Here is a 17,320-nt window from a genome sequence, read left to right on the forward strand (position 1 = left end):
TGGTGACATTAACATTAACACTGCATTCATTTCTTGGTGATTTATTCAGTGTTATGACATTCAGTTCATCTTCTTTGCAAAAGTGTCTTTTAAAGTAAAAGTGTCCTCAGTTTGGAGAACTGCATCATGCCACAATTACGTAACTCTTGACAGCAGTATTTTGGGTCTCTCTCCCAAGCGTTCATGTCTGTCTTTTCGTTCTCCTTACCAGGTGTCAAGACCTGCTGGATATTTGAATTGATGAACGTCCGTCACCAGGGGTTTTAAAGCTCAGAGTATGGCTGTTGCGACCACTAGATTAACCTCCAACCGAACAGTTAGCAGCTCATCTCAGAATAAACAAACATGCACAGACTTTTGGTTGCTAGGCATCCCAGAGCATGCAGCATGTTTTTCTGAAACTAGACAAACGAGTGCAGATTAAAATGTGTGTACTGTATGTATATACGTAATTGTGTGATTTCAAAGCTTAAAGTACCCGAAAGCCAGCATTTTTAGTTTTTAACGCATGAGTTCTTTCTCATTTTTTATTCAATTTTTTACTTTTAGTTATTTTAGTTCTTCAACTTGCACTTTTTTCAGTAAGTTATTGGCAATGGTTTAAAATTCATCTAATATTTTTATTTATGTTATTTCAGCTTTATTTAAATTAACAAAAAAGTTATATATATATATATATATATATATATATATATATATAAATATATATATATATATACTCACCGGCCACTTTATTAGGTACCCCATGCTAGTAATGGGTTGGACCCCCTTTTGCCTTCAGAACTGCCTCAATTCTTCGTGGCATAGATTTAACAAGGTGCTGGAAGCATTCCTCAGGGAGTTTGGTCCATATTGACATGATGGCATCACACAGTTGCCGCAGATTTGTCGGCTGCACATCCATGATGCGAATCTCCCGTTCCACCACATCCCAAAGATGCTCTATTGGATTGAGATCTGGTGACTGTGGAGGCCATTTGAGTACAGCGAACTCATTGTCATGTTCAAGAAACCAGTCTGAGATGATTCCAGCTTTATGACATGGCGCATTATCCTGCTGAAAGTAGCCATCAGAAGTTGGGTACATTGTGGTCATAAAGGGATGGACATGGTCAGCAACAATACTCAGGTAGGCTGTGGCGTTGCAACGATGCTCAATTGGTACCAAGGGGCCTAAAGAGTGCCAAGAAAATATTCCCCACACCATGACACCACCACCACCAGCCTGAACCGTTGATACAAGGCAGGATGGATCCATGCTTTCATGTTGTAGACGCCAAATTCTGACCCTACCATCCGAATGTCGCAGCAGAAATCGAGACTCATCAGACCAGGCAACGTTTTTCCAATCTTCTATTGTCCAATTTCTATGAGCTTGTGCAAATTGTAGCCTCAGTTTCCTGTTCTTAGCTGAAAGGAGTGGCACCCGGTGTGGTCTTCTGCTGCTGTAGCCCATCTGCCTCAAAGTTCGACGTACTGTGCGTTCAGAGATGCTCTTCTGCCCACCTTGGTTGTAACGGGTGGTTATTTGAGTCACTGTTGCCCTTCTATCAGCTCGAACCAGTCTGGCCATTCTCCTCTGACCTCTGGCATCAACAAGGCATTTCCGCCCACAGAACTGCCGCTCACTGGATGTTTTTTCTTTTTCGGACCATTCTCTGTAAACCCTAGAGATGGTTGTGCGTGAAAATCCCAGTAGATTAGCAGTTTCTGAAATACTCAGACCAGCCCTTCTGGCACCAACAATCATGCCACGTTCAAAGTCACTCAAATCACCTTTCTTCCCCATACTGATGCTCGGTTTGAACTGCAGGAGATCGTCTTGACCATGTCTACATGCCTAAATGCACTGAGTTGCCGCCATGTGATTGGCTGCTTAGAAATTAAGTGTTAACGAGCAGTTGGACAGGTGTACCTAATAAAGTGGCCGGTGAGTGTATATATATATATATATATATATATATATATATGCATGAATAATAAGGCCTTTTCTGGCCTTAGTGCATCTAGACAACGTGATAATTTTAACAAACTTTTTTTCCCTGTTACCGAAACCATTTTACAATGGTATACCAACAGTCTAATTAATCGGTTGTGACACATCTGCTTTAAAATCTGCTGATCTGACACTGATATAAGAAGGCATCTCTTCAGCTACTTCATTCTCACACATTTTCCTCAGGACTAAGATGCTTAACAAAGTGTTGACAGTAAGTGGAGTCATTGGGTTGAGATCAGGTGGCCTTTACAGCAATAAGTGGTCTCACACCATTCAGTTTTTTCTGAGTTGACGATTGCCCTTCCCATCTGCTCCAAACAGGCAAGCCCCGGCAGAGCTCTCAGTTGGAAATAAGATAGGTTTGGTGGACAAAGAGACAAAGAGGAAAAATCGCAAATGCTATGATCTTGCAGAACTGTAAACCCCTTCAGGGATTTTGAGACGCTCTCTCAGCTAAGACCAGGCAGGATTGGTGGGACAAGGTGACAGGAAATTTTGAAAGTTATAAACTAGATTTTCACATTTACTTTGTGCGTATGATGATGGGCTGTTGAAAGGCAGTTGTTAAGGTGTCCGCCCCAGCTCGAGTCTGGCTGGGCTCAGGTCTCGCTCTGGCCGCCTCTTGTTCCTCTATCTCCCGCAACTGTTTATCGTTTTATTGCGGCTCGTACAGGTATTCGCGAGCATCAGATTCTCGCCCACCCCAGCTCGAGTCTGGCCGGGCTCAGGTCTTGCTCCGGCCGCCTCTTGTTCCTCATACAAGTAGCCGCAAGCATCAGATTCTCACAACAGATCTTCAAAATCCCCTTCTGCCATTCCACCATCGTGATTAGCAGTGTTGTAGTACTCGAGACTCGGACTCGTCTCGGACTCGGTCTCGAGACCATATTTTAATGGTCTTGGTCTTGTCATGGACTCGTGTGCATTTGGACTCGGAATTGACTCGTACTCGAACATTTTTTTTTTAGGACTCGGACTTATTCCCGAGTCCACTCGAGTTCAATTCAAAATATTTTTCATGATTATTAATGCCTGTTAAGTGTTAATAAAATATTTCTTTAAATTGATTGACACGCCCAGTGATTGGTGATTTTCTAGTGCGCAACTGCGCATGACAAATTGTAATTAAATTACTTTTAACACCACCTACTATGTGGCCTTTTTACCCTAAACTGATCATATTTTTTAAACTCTAAGTAAATTCAGTAAAAAAAAAAGGATTTCTCTAAGTAAATAAAAGTAAATTAGGTAATCAACCCTCATCCTCGGTCTCGACTCGGACTCGACCGTCTCTGGTCTCGGTCTCGACTCGGACTCGAGTGAGGTGGTCTCGACTACAACACTGGTGATTAGCCTACTATACAAACTTTCTACACAGACCAAGAGGCAAGAGCCTGTTAGCTTAGCTTGGTGGGCGTGGTGAAAACATGCGGAACACTGACTGTAGTCTTTCGCCTCTGGGACAAAAATCCTCCCATGACGCAAAATGATGATTTTACTGTAATTCGAAAATACTACTGGTTTTCTACTGATACAATGCGAAATTCTGAAGTATCCCTTTAAAGAAAGGTGTTTAGCCATTATTGTGGCGCCGCTGAGAGTTTTCCTGTCGGAACCCCCAGCAACCAATAATATTCCGGAGGGAGGCTTTCTATAACTTGCTTTAACAGTTCCATTTTATTCGGGAAACGAAATAAACACACACAGCACAGCAGTCAACAATAAATCAGATATATATTGATATATTTTCTTAAATGCATTTGAATAATACAAATAATCTAAAAATGTATTTTTATAAAACATGCCTGGGCGGGCCAGTGAGTAATGTGGGTGGGCCGCCCTGATCCAATACTGGCTAAGCCCCTGCGTTAAAGTAGCTTCAATGGTTCTGTATGGCATACTACCAATCGCAAAACACAATATCTGGCCAAACACCACCCCTCATTCACGCAATATACACAGGGACGCAATAACTGTAATTACTATGCAAACTATACAAATAAACCAACACTCTTCGAGTTTTTCAAGAATTCTACGAAACCGTAGCGTGGCGGCCCGTACACAGCCATCCAGACTCTTTCCTAATCTCTTGTGGTACGTTTTACAGGATATGTTATAAACATTCGACAAGTGACAAAATCTTCAAGCTGATGGATAGCATATGGATAGCTGAATTTTGTGTTATTTAATCATGTAACTGACCAAATACTGTACTTTTGAAGAAGCCTGAAGCAATCATCTAGCTAAAGTAAATTACATTTAATTTGTTTATGAATTCATAATAAATATGCCTTCTTGTGATTCACCAGAGAAAAAATGCAGGGCCTTAAATTTCATGGGTAGTTTTCATTGTATTGTGGCAGCAATGCTTCAGATGGTATTGTGTAAAATCTGCTTGGTGATCTACATTATTTATCTGTTTGTGGATTTTGTTGATCAGATCTTTAAATATCCCAGTGCGGAATAGAATTTAATGCCTAAGCTCAGTCCTATATGGATTTACACTCTGATTATATTCTTGTCCTCTGCATGTGCATACACACGCACAGCACACACACGCACACACACACACACACACACACACACACACACAACATGCAAAGAAACATTCACATTTCTTCAAAGTAATACAGAAATATGTAGTAACTGGATTAACTTTGCCATTTCATCTGGCATACAGCCTGAACAACTGTGTGACCTATTGTCCTATTGAATGCCAAAGTATAAACACAGAGAGGTCAGAACAACAGCAAGGGATTTGATGGCCAGCACACCAAACTGCGCCTGTGGTGTCATCATTCAGTGTAAAGTGGATTTGGTGGGCTATTTTTACCAGTCTGAGATATGTTTCTGAAAAAGCATGTTGCTGTTTGACTAATGCGGGTGGTGAAATTCTGTAGGCTTGCAGCTGTTTTTTTTTTCAATGCAGTTGCTTAAAGAAACAGTTCACAATTTTTTGTCATATCAGTTTAAGACAGTTTGCTATAATGAGCTCTTTGTTTGGGTACAGTGAGAACTCTCCAGTTCTGAAGAAGGCCGTTGCATCAAGCGAACCCAAGAATATTACTGAACTGGAGGCCATTGCTCGTGAGGAATGGGCTAAGATTCACCAGAAATGCTGCCAGAAGCTGGTGTCTGGCAGTACATCTTATTTACAGCTGCAGGTCATAACAGTAAAAGGTGTTCTACGGAATACTAAAGATGCAATCCATGAAGGGGTTGAATCATTTTAAGCCTGCAGAAGTCATTAAAAGTTGCATTTTCAGTTGAATTTGCCAACACATTCTCATCCCAAGACATCATCTAAATACGTCAACATCCAACGTTTTAGGGTACCCTTTAGCGTCAGGTAGGTTTAGGTCTGGGGTAGGGTTAGGATTAGATAGCGTCATCTAACCGACGTTAAATGTCGGATGTTGACGTATGGTTAAAAGCGTCAGTTATAAACCATTTGAAACATTTGTGTTGAGCCACTTGAATTACTTTTGTTTGATTTGTTCATTGCAAACAGCAGAAAGTCTGTCAGATTTGCCGATAAACCTGATTTGCAATTGGGTTTGAATAATTTTCATTACAACTGTTTTCTGCTCATTTATGTATAAAACTGATTTTTAGTTTTATACACAGATTTTAGAGCTTCAGCTAAAAGATTATCAGAGAATAACAACTTTATTTTGGTCTGTTTCTCACCCAAATTTATCATAAGAATAAATGCAATAAATAGATGCAAAAGCCTCTAAATGCCATTTGAAATTTTCTTCTTTAATGACGATTTTTATCAAACTTGTATATTTAAGTTCAGTAATTTCACTTAAATAACAATTAATAGGTAATTATCATTGCCATTTAAGTGAAATCACTGAACTTATACAAGCTTGATAAAAATGATCATTCTAGAAGAAAATTTCAAATGGCATTTAGAGGCTTTTGCATCTGAACTCTTCATTTATGGTATTTAATTGTCTGTTATCTTGACAGATGTGGTCACAATCAACTTTTTGGACAAATATAAGGCATACAACGGTTGTTTTCAACAATATATGAGAGAGTAAATATTTTTTGTTGAACTATTTGTATAAATTTTTTACACTTGAAATCAGAATGGGAAGCTAAATGTTCTGTGAACATAATTTTATTTCCGTCTCTTTATTTTACTAACAGACATCTACAGTAAATCATTTGGCAAATAACAATGTTTTGGCAATTAACGTTGAAAAGAACAGTTCTATACACCCTCGAGTTCCTCAGCACAATAGGAATGTGGGTCATTTTGCATTCGAGTCCATAATGCATAGAGGAGATATCATACTCCATGCCGGTGTCAGTGAGACCAGCCTACATGTGTGAGTCAGCCAGAGCTCTGAGTCAGACACCGCTAACACACTCATAATGCAAAGGCTGTTTTAAAGGGTACCAAGAGCTCACAGCCAGCACTTGTGCACGGGAGATAAAGAGAGAGAGAGAGAGAGACCACAAATCAATACAACTCAGCAATTATGGTCAGTAAGTAAATAAAATAAGCAATCTCTGATTCACTTTGTACACCATGATGAAACCATAAACATGTCTTTCTTATTTTACATTTCACATTTTTAGTCACAATACATCTTTGTACTATCATCGTTTCAATAAATCACACACTTGAAAATAAGAGAAACTTTTAGCCAAAGTTTTCCAGTCCAACAGTGTTCAAAGGACTTGTTCCCAATCCCCCCAAAAAAACGATATGGACGATCACTGTGAAAACCGCTTTAGAGACAGAAAATGGCCTCTCAATAACACTGTCATCTTTGTCTTCAGCAGGAGACTTTTCTTCCTCGGTGCAAAGGCTCAGAAATAGCTTACTTTGTCTGTCTCATTTCAGCACTTCATCCTCAGGCATTCGCTACAGGTTTGAGATCGTCCAACAATCCGGCTATTTACAATGCATAAAGAGCATTCACGGCAAACCAATTATCTTCGACAAACGTTGATCTGAGACGTGTAGTAACCAAGACAATATTATGCATCATCTCAGTTTTCCTCAGAGTTCATATAAAAAAAAAAAAAATCTGGTGCATTAAAGTGTGCACATTTGAGTAATATACAGATGGACATTGTTAGAATAGCACAGTTTAAAAAAAACAAAAAAAAAAAACACTGATGGTACTTCATGAATACAAAAGTAAAAAAACAAACAGGCATGGGATATTTGATGATGCTGTTATTGTTCATGTTCAATTGGACACAAACAGCAACACAACATTAACCATAACCCACAATGTGTGCTTCAGACATAAAAAAAACAAGAATGATTTAAAATGTGTGAGTAATTGGGCATCCTTTTATATCTATTAAAGTGTGCTTTTTCATATAAGCAGATAAGCAGTCCAAAAATCAATTTTCTAATCACTTTTTGTCTTATTTCCCAGTAAAAATCCTTAAAAACATTCTGTTTTCACTGAATATGTAATAGTTTATCTGACAAATGCATTCCAGAAGCTCAAACAGTGCATGGCACTTGCAAAACCAAGGCCAGAGGTTCGATACCTGGGATAAAACTTCATCCGCCAAACGTTTACATGAAAATAAATGTACTTTTTTTTTCCCTTGCTTTAAGAATCTAGCAAAATTTACAGAAGTTTATGGTTAAAATTATTAGAAAAAAAATATATTTTGGCACATTTTTTCCTGTTTTAAGTGGATATTTAAAAAAAGAGTGGTGAATAAATCACACATTATTTTGTGAGGATTATGTTATAAGGGATAGTTATAATTTCATGTCACAATTATTCGATAAACTATCCCTTCAAACATAAAAAAGTAAATTAAATATTTCTCTCAGAGAAAAATATTTAGTTTTAAGCAGTTTAGATTTTATTTACTAGAAATAAGACAAAATAGCATTTGAGAACATGATTTTTTTTTTTTTGCAGTGACAGCATAAGCAGCACAGTCTGTGATCCACAGTTGAAAATGTTCTCATTGATCAATAATACAGTTCGTTTACCCTCATCTAATATTAGACCATCAAAAACAGTCCTTCACAATGAAATGAAAGCCGATCTGAGAAATGCGATGATTTAAACCCAAAGATCAGAAGCATCTCTTTTGCGAAAGAAAACTTTGGCAACAAACAAATCCTCTAAGCTTACGACTAAAGCAACTTCAGAATTAGAAAAGTGAGTCATTATGCTTCTCATATTATGACTTCGTTTGTCTCATACATCAAGTGCGTCTACTCATTTGGCAACACTTGGAAAAGGTCTTCTCATTTCTGTAAATATGGCACCACCCACGCATGACTTTATGTATATTAGCCTCCTGCTCTCAGTAGCCTTAAAAAACAAAAGTAACATTGAAATATTTCAAAAACAAAACTTTACAGTACACATTGATACATAACAGTATCACATATCGAAGCCATATAAGCTACTTAACAGTGATATTATCAGCAGTTATTCAGTACAGCAAGACATAATCAGCAATAACGCACTCCTGGCATGTTTGTTTTTCAGTAGCAAGTGCATGATGGTCACTATGGTGTCCAACATAGCATGTAAAATATGAGTGCGCAAAACAAATAAAAGGCAGGTTGTCTTAAGTTAAAACACATACTATAGCCTACACATTACATTTACAGTACATAGACATTTTGCACAACATAAGTTCTGTAAACACTGCATAGATGTCTCTAGCACTAACATTTACACAATAACCAATGATATAAAAGAAGCATAAAAATCTCAATTTCAGAAAGTGCACGGCTCTCATTAAATAAACAGATTTCTTATTTGATGTCATGTATGAAAACAGCGAAGATTTAAAGGGATAGTTCACTTGAAAATGAAATTTCTCTCATCAACACGAAAAAAGACACTTTGGAAAAATAACTTTAGTGTGTGATGTTTTGGACCCCACTGACTTTCAAATGCATGGGCAAAAACACTGAACAAAATATCTCCTTATGTGTTCCACATTAAAAAGAAAGTCATACAACAACAATAGGTTGATTAAATGATGATGACATTTAAATGGATTTTGTGCATTTTGGTCAACATAAATGTTCCTTTTCATATAAATAAGTAACTACTCAACTCTGAAATGCACGATTTGCATCATGATTGAGTGAACTATCCCTTTAAGTGCATTTTGGTCAAAATTAGCTTATTTATTAAACTCTAAAATGCACAATTTGCATACAAATATCACTTAGGTAATATCTTCTTTTGTGAAGAGAGAAAGTCATACAAGACAAGTAGGTGACATTTAAATGGATTTTGTGCATTTGTTCAATAATAAATATGTTTCTTTTCAAATAAATAGTAATTTCCATCATTTTAGGCGAACTATCCATTCAAATGTATTTTGTGAATTTTGGTCAAAATCTGCTCTCCTAATAAATATGTACTCATTCAACTCTAAAAATGCATGATTTGCATCCAGGTTAAGAGACACGTGAAACTGAACACGAAGTAAATGTACAACTACTTTGGGAGATTTTACAAAAATAAAAGTCTGTAATTGCTCACAACAGACAGACCCTCATTTGAATGAAGTTACATGATGAAGCTCTTATTGTCAAGCAACTTTCATTAAGCTGGTCCAGTGGTTTAGGTGCGGATTAACCCCAATACCATTTGTCAAGATTGTTAATTGCCTTGTACTCATTGTGCCTTCTGACGTAATCGCAGGCCAGACACGTGTGCTCGGCCCAGAAGTATGCCTTCTTCACCTTAAAGTGTTTACGCCAGTCAAAGTACTTCAGGTAAAGCTCCTCGTTTTTGTCAAGAAACAGGAGGTAATCAGCCAGCTCCTTCGGAGACGGAAAGTCGTCGACGTGGATGAAAGCGTTTCCCTGCACGAAGTTCTGATAGTTCTCCCTAGGTGGCCCGAGCACCACGGGTACGGTGCCGACTGAAAGTGGGTTGTACAATTTCTCAGTGATGTAGTCTTTGTGAATGGAGTTCTCGAACGCCAAATAAAATTTACAGCTGGCAATTGTGGGGAAATAGTCCTGGTCGGAAATGTACTCGCCGAAAGCCTGTCCGTATGCATGAACCTCGATGTGCTTGTACAATTCGTTGTAGTATTTCACCCTGACGTGATCTGGGTTCCAATTGCTGACGATCCAGCAAATGAGCTTGTTCTTGCTTGGCGGCACAAAGTCCTCCTCTCCTTGGGCAGCGACAATCGATCCGTAAGGCACTTCTATATCGGCATCCTGCCGATAGTTTAGAGTTATATTGAACAAGTTTTCAATTCCAGGCAACTGAGACGAATGTGACGGTGACTCGAAGTTCATCCAAATCCATCTCTGCAACGTGGGCCGATACGCCGGCGGCATGTTGGAGAGGTCGCTGGTGATGTCCCTGTGATGTATGACGACGGCGTCGGATTTGTTGTAAAGGTTGCGGTCGGCGGTGATGAAGCATCCATCGATGCTGAACAAAGAGCTGCAGACGTTCAGGTCGTAGGTTTCTCCAAAAGGCCAAAGCCAGACCAGGATGGTGGTCTGGTTCTGGTCACTTCTGCTGGAAAGGAGGCTTTTGACTCGGGCCGTGGATGTTTCCGACTCGACGGGGCCTGACAGCCAGCTCGTGGATGGTTTAATGTACATTAAAAACAGGGTCACAAAGCATCCCAATAAAAAGATACCAAGCAAGAGGGGTCGTAGGATTCTGTAAGTTGGTGTAGATGGCATGCTCTGGCCTTAAACAGGAAACGGGAAATGGTGGCAAGGCAAACAAGAAAAAGAAAGAAAAGGTTGTTATATGAGACAGCAGTCTGGTTTGATCGTAAAGTCATTTCTTTAAGACTCAGCACATTCTAATGAACTGCATCTCGAGCTAAATGAATACATTTTAATATCCTGCTGAGACTGCTGTTATATATTTTCTAACTCTAAAACTGTCAGCAACCGGTAGTGATTCCAGCGGCCATATCAGTATTCCCGTCCACCACCGACAGACGATTCTTTGACCTAAAGTGACCCCGCGCGCAAAGCATTTGTCCCACAAGGATATATTTCTGTAAATGTATCATTGCTTTGCATGATTGGTAACAAATATATATCCTATTCCTGTATGTGAATAATAATGCAGCATACATAAATATTAATATATTGCATATTAATTCAAGGTCCTATACCATGCATTATCTTGCTCGGAGCAACAATGTAAATGCTTGGAAACAGCCAGTTATTTCTCTGAATAATGTGAAGCTATTATTATATTATATTATATTATATTATATTATATTATATTATATTATATTATATTATATTATATATTGCATAGGAATTAAGTGTTTTTATACCAATTGACTTCCAATTTTCCCCAAATTTAAGCTGTTATATTAACTACCTTCAATACATGCTGCATGTTAACTCTTTACAAAATGGAAAAATATGATGTACAGTAAGTTACTGTAGCCTACTAATAAAAATATGACCTAACGCATAACAACTACATAACTACACTGTAAAAAAAATATTTTCATTATTTGTAATCACATTTTTTCTTTTGTCATCAACTTAAATAATTTATTTAGCTCATATAACATATTATTTTGAGTTTCTGATGATTAAATCAATCTCCTTCATTGTATTAACTCACTTTTTCCATTTCAATGAACTTAAAATTTTAAGGCAACCAGGTTACTTACTTTTTTTAAGTTAAACCAATAATATTTTTTTTCAGTGTACACTGAATGACTGTACAATGTGAATTAATTTGCGTATACTTTAAAAATGCATTTCATATTTCAGAACAAGAACTTTGACATTTGCAATACATATGTTGTGCCTTGTCTGTCAGCAGATCATACGTATGCTACTGTAATTAAAGATTAACATAATTCATAGCCAAGAAACATCCTAAGCACTTAAATGTCTAGGACGTTTGTGTTGTAAAATTGTACAAGGACACCTCAGATATTAAAATACTGTCTGGTTTACTCACTGATATCAGATTGATTTATAGGCAGTTTAATGTGTGGGGATCCACTTTAAGACTTACAGTTCCATAATAGATCATGAAATAGTAAATTCTGTTGGAAAGATATATATATTTATCATCATGACAAAGTCAGCTAATTACAAGCACTGAAAAAAATATATATATTGAAAGTAAATAATCTTAAAAAATTCACCTGACAGATTTGCTGATATCCAGTAGGTAAAATGATTATGTTGTTATGTTCCAGGCTCTTCTTTTTACTACCAGAAGAATGTCAGTCTTAAAACCATAGGTCTTCTCATGAGGGAAAAAGACAGAAAATGGATTACATCACTATAATCAAAACACTTGGTAAAGAAATGGTGTAACCAAACATTGTAAATTGGGGGAACCAAATGTCAAAGTTTAAGAACAGGAAACTCAATATTTATTGACCACTGTTCAAAATGCAGGTGGTACTGTGGCCCTGTACCAATCCAATCCTCAAAAATAATTCTGAATTAGTACAAAGAACATTCAGACAATACGTTTTACACATGGGAACACTGCCATCTCCAGGATGTCAAGAGATAATAGAAGCAAAAGGCCATTTTTACACAAAATATTGACAGTAGCAGGATGTTAAAATCTTGCTAAGGATCTGGAAACACTAGATTTTGTTTACAGAACACATAATTATTCTTTATTATTATTATTATTATTATTATTTCCAATATCCAACATTCCCATAGAGCTAAAGGTGTTCCTTAAAACATCCCAGTACATTTTTTGCACATTCTTCTTAATTAGCCAACATCTTCAACTAAAGGGTATTAGTAGTATCAGAATACACAATTAAAAGCGAATTTACATTCAATTAACTTAGTAGGTAAACTTCAATGAACAGAATAAACATCTCAATTAGATGTAATTTCACAAGGGCCGTGAAATCTGCCAATAAACAAATCGTTACGCTTCCACTTAACAACATCCTGTTATATTTAACTTGTGTCAGATCTTTTTAAAATCTCTAACATAATTAAAGAAATCAGTGAAATAATGAGTCATACATCTGACTATTAACGTAGACTATTAACAATGAAAAAGACATTTCATAATAAAATGATGTAGGATTCTTATATGTCAAATGTCTTATGTGTTCATGAGTCATTTCCAAACACATATTTCTACTCAATGCATTTCAGCTGTGGGGTTTTAAACTACACTATATCCTGCGGTTGAGAAATGAGCTTCGATTCATCTCTGCAGTGTCCATTTACCATACATCCACATGTGGACATAACAGCTGTTTAAAAGGTTTATCAGTGCATTTGTGACTCAATCACATTATATCACCGCAAAAGCAAAAGTCTGCAGGGAGATTATACACGTGTGACATCCACTTCATTACAGAATGTAATTATTGCTAATGCATGATATATTTCTAAAGGTTAAAATAACATTGGGCAATAAACAGCTGTTTAAAGACCCTTGGGGGGATTTTAATTAACAAAGTGTTTGGCATATCCTGTTTCTGAACTGCTAACTATTACACATTTACACATTTTTGGCCAACAAGACACATATGATCCTGTTAAAGTAAACAGATAGAGCAACGAGGTTGCATGTTTGTGTTTCTCTGGGAGTCTTAGAGAAAGAAATGCATGCGTTTTAAATGTATTGTGATGGATTTGGGACACAGAGTTGCACGCTGGTATAGTTGGCTTGAGTGTTCACGTCTAATAAATAGAAAATGTGCATGAAGGACATGAAGATGAAAATAAGATGCGAAACCATTAAATATAAAGCGTTAGTGTAGTTTATTTAGTAGGATTTGGGAATTTGTGTCTATCCCATCAGTGACATGATGTTATACAGGCTATTTAATGAACACTCATCTAAAATCGTGTTTCTGCAGTTCATAACAACATAAATGAATGTGTTACCGTGCAAGGTGATGTGCTTTATCCACCAGTGATGCTGAAGGTCATCTTAAAGCAGACTGTCACATCTGACATATATATGGCTATTCTTTAAATGTGACACGCTCTCTCTCTCTGTATCTCTGTCTCTAGCATCTCTAGTTCTTTGTCTATTTTAAGCAAACCCGCATCCAAAAGGACGTATGAAGCATCCCATGAGCATGACTGTCCCTGCGCTCGTGCCTTGTTTAATTATTATAATTCAAAATCCCCAAAGAGATGAATGAAAAAATGATGGTGCACGCAGTGCGTGATATTTAAAGCATCTACTCGTGTCGTGCAATATATGCAAAGCAAACAGGTAACCTTCATATCGGTAAAATCGTTTGTCTCACCTTTCCATCAGCAATCATCCTCGAGGCAAAGCCACATCATGCGCTTCTTTTATTTACATCCCACGCGCTTCGCATGTCGGAATGGGGCTGAAAAATCTCCGACGAAGGCAATATTTGGATACGATGCACCTGAACCCATAGCCTTCGCGTCAGTGCATCACTGCATATTGCAATGTGTCCGCAATGATGACAGACTCTAATCAGCGCGTGCAAGAAAAAAAACAAAAAAAAAAAACACGTTCGATCCTATGGGTCAGAAACGGAGAGCGCGAGCAAGAGCGTCGCTGGAAAAGACGCCATGTAACGCCGTGTGATGTGATGTAGAATAATGTCGCCCTCCCCACATGCACATACCTTTCCAGTATCCGTGCTGTTCATATGCATCATGCATGCAATTATAGATTTAGAGTGTGTGCGTGTGCATGCGCGCGCATGTGGAGTTAATACATGCTAATGCAGGAATGCAAAGAAATTAAATGGGAAATGAATTATGCAACAGTGGCGTTAGACTGGATGATTTATGTAGTCAAGAATTATTCCTTTGTTCATCATTGCTGTAGCCTATTCCAATCAGCAGTGTATTAGCCTATGCATTTGGTCTGTGATTTTTAAAAATCATTTAAAAACGTTTAATTTAATGTTATATTGTCTTAAAAACAGGTTCGTTTGATTAATAGCATTAATAGATTGATTAAAAAAGAAGCAATTACACGATCAATTAATTGAGCAGCGAGCACAGGCAATTCATTTAAAGCTTTTAGATCAGATCATCTCTGAATGGAATTTGATGAGTTTAATAAGTCAGGTTTTCATAAATGAGTAATGTTATACCCAGAGACGTTGAGGCTGAGTTATCGACTTTTTTGACAAGTTTGTATTATTGTTGTCAAAGAATTAAGGTCCATTCCTCTCAGATTCGGTAAGAGGAATGGACCCCATCACAGTTGGCGAAAAGATCATCTTTAATATCTGGTCAGAAAATAAGATGAGTAACACACACAAGCCATAGGCTACTCTTATTACTGAGCTGAGCAAATGATCCGGTTCGGCTCCCTAAAGAGAGCCGGAATTCCTATCAAAACAGCGATCAGTCAAGTGGGTTTACTATGTCAGAATTTGTTTGGCAAATGTGTTTCCATCTCCCATTATTCGCATTAACTGTTTTTCACACAAGTCAAAAACCACTACAATTGAGCTAGAAACTTTATTTTATTTTATTTTATTCCTTTACTTTTTTGTGGATGAAGATTTTTTTTTTTTTTTTTACAAAATGTGCTGTTTCCATCACTCGAGTCGTTTCTGATGTGATACTTTAAAAAAACAACTGTCAGTTGATAGGTGACAAGAAACGTTTATTTTTTAAGTCCTTCGAATGATGCAGCCTCTGAATTGTGACACAGTATCAGACATTCGCAGCAGAGATTACAGTGCTTTCTTGTGTTCATTGAAAAGGACATATATATATATATATATATATATATATATATATATATATATTCGAGACAATGATCATCAATGCAGCAACATAATGACATTATATTAAAAAGTACATCACACTCCAGACAAAAAAAAAAGAACATTACCAAAGTGGCGACGAAAAAAACGTCATAATAGATTGATAAAATGTTTGCTACATAATTCCTGAGTATTTCCATTATTTTACGATTATTTGTACAGGATTTATACTTTTTATTTCAGTGTTGTAATTAGCAATTCATTTAAATTTACCCGTGAAGCATATTTGTTACTTGACAGCGTTAATTAAAGTTACTTATGGGTCATTTTTCTATATATTTGTTACTTGACAGCGTTAATTAAAGTTACTTATGGGTCATTTTTCTATGGCACACAGCAGATAGGATGCTTTTGTTAAGTTATCTGCAATTCTTGTACAGCTTCGTTTTTTTTGTTACAAAATATATAAAACTTGTTCCGCCTTTTAGAGAGGCTGAGACAGACTCATACTTTGAACGCATCGCTGCTAAATTCGGGTGTAATAGTAATTTTCATGGTAAGGTGCAAGAGGTGTGTTCTGCACTTCCAACTGAACAGTCTCTTGATTATGAGATCTTCAAAGCGGCAGTGTTGAAAAAGCTTACGAATCATTGCCTGAAGCTTATCACCAATGCTTTTGAATGCTTTAATGAACACAAATGTACGTAGTTTGCACAAGAGGAGAAAACATGTTTTGAGAAGTGGTGTCTTTCTAGTGGGGTCACAAGCCTTGAGCAGTTGCAAGAGCTCATCTTAGAAACGTTTAAAAATGTGCACCTGAGAACATACAGTAGCTGTTCATTTGAATGAGCAAAAGGTAAACATAATCTCTGAAGCTGCAGTGATGGCAGATGAGTTTGTACTTACCCACAAAACATATGAGTCTAAACATCAGTCTGCAGGCATAGGAAGTCAGAAAGGAAAGTTTGCTCCTTTTGAAAAGAACAGATAGTAAGTCTGTTGCCAGAGTTTGTTTCTATACTGCTTGGATTCAGGTCACCTAATTTCAGACTGTAAAGCTTGGAAATGAATTCTGGCTGCAAAGTCTAAAAGTATGGCTTTTCCTCAGGTTGTCTCTGTCCCTGAAATTTCCTCCATTCTAAGAGTTCTGGGTATGAACCATTTATCTTCAATTTATATTTTGCGCCTGTTGTTTCCTGTGCACGTTATTTTGAAGGACAAATCAATCGTAAGTAAAGACCAAGTGTCCAAAGTGCATTTCAAGAACACTGCTGTGAGTCGTTGTGGTTCTATATGTTTATTTGTCTATGCATTGGTCTTTGGTTACATTAGTTGGCCTACAACCTTGACATCCAGCATACCAAGGGATGGGTACTCCAAAATGTGTTAAAAGTGAGTATACTGTAAGTGGTTTAAGTTTGTTGTTAACCCATGTTGTAGAAATCCAATTTGTGACTTTACACACATTTTTAGGGGTCATGTTTGTAACTTATGGGAGGGTGGTGTTACATCCAGAGACGTTTTTTGATTTATTGTTGTTATTGTTGCAGGTGAGTTATTGAGTTCTTTGACAACAATACAAACTTGTGAGTGTTAACTGTATGGTGTACTGTGGTATGTTTTCTTCTGTTT

At 37.2% G+C, this 17,320-nt stretch overlaps 1 protein-coding gene across 1 annotated transcript; it reads right to left on the bottom strand.

Annotated features, from left to right (window-relative positions):
* Positions 1 to 6,115: 6,115 nt before the first annotated feature.
* fut9a (fucosyltransferase 9a) lies at positions 6,116 to 14,619 on the bottom strand. The gene is made up of 3 exons (XM_039671603.2): positions 14,234 to 14,619; positions 12,131 to 12,231; positions 6,116 to 10,690 (listed from the first exon to the last, which is right to left on the bottom strand). The coding sequence occupies exon 3, from the start codon at positions 10,680 to 10,682 to the stop codon at positions 9,603 to 9,605; it is 1,080 nt and encodes a 359-aa protein (XP_039527537.1). The 5' UTR covers positions 10,683 to 10,690; positions 12,131 to 12,231; positions 14,234 to 14,619; the 3' UTR covers positions 6,116 to 9,602.
* Positions 14,620 to 17,320: the final 2,701 nt, after the last annotated feature.

The sequence above is a fragment of the Pimephales promelas genome, chromosome 15 (genome assembly GCF_988280905.1).
Source record: "Pimephales promelas chromosome 15, fPimPro1.hap1.1, whole genome shotgun sequence".
NCBI classification, from domain to species: domain Eukaryota; kingdom Metazoa; phylum Chordata; class Actinopteri; order Cypriniformes; family Leuciscidae; genus Pimephales; species Pimephales promelas.

Excerpts from the sequence above, each read along its gene's own strand:
- fut9a (XM_039671603.2), bottom strand. The coding sequence starts at position 10,682 with ATGCCATCTACACCAACTTACAGAATCCTACGACCCCTCTTGCTTGGT.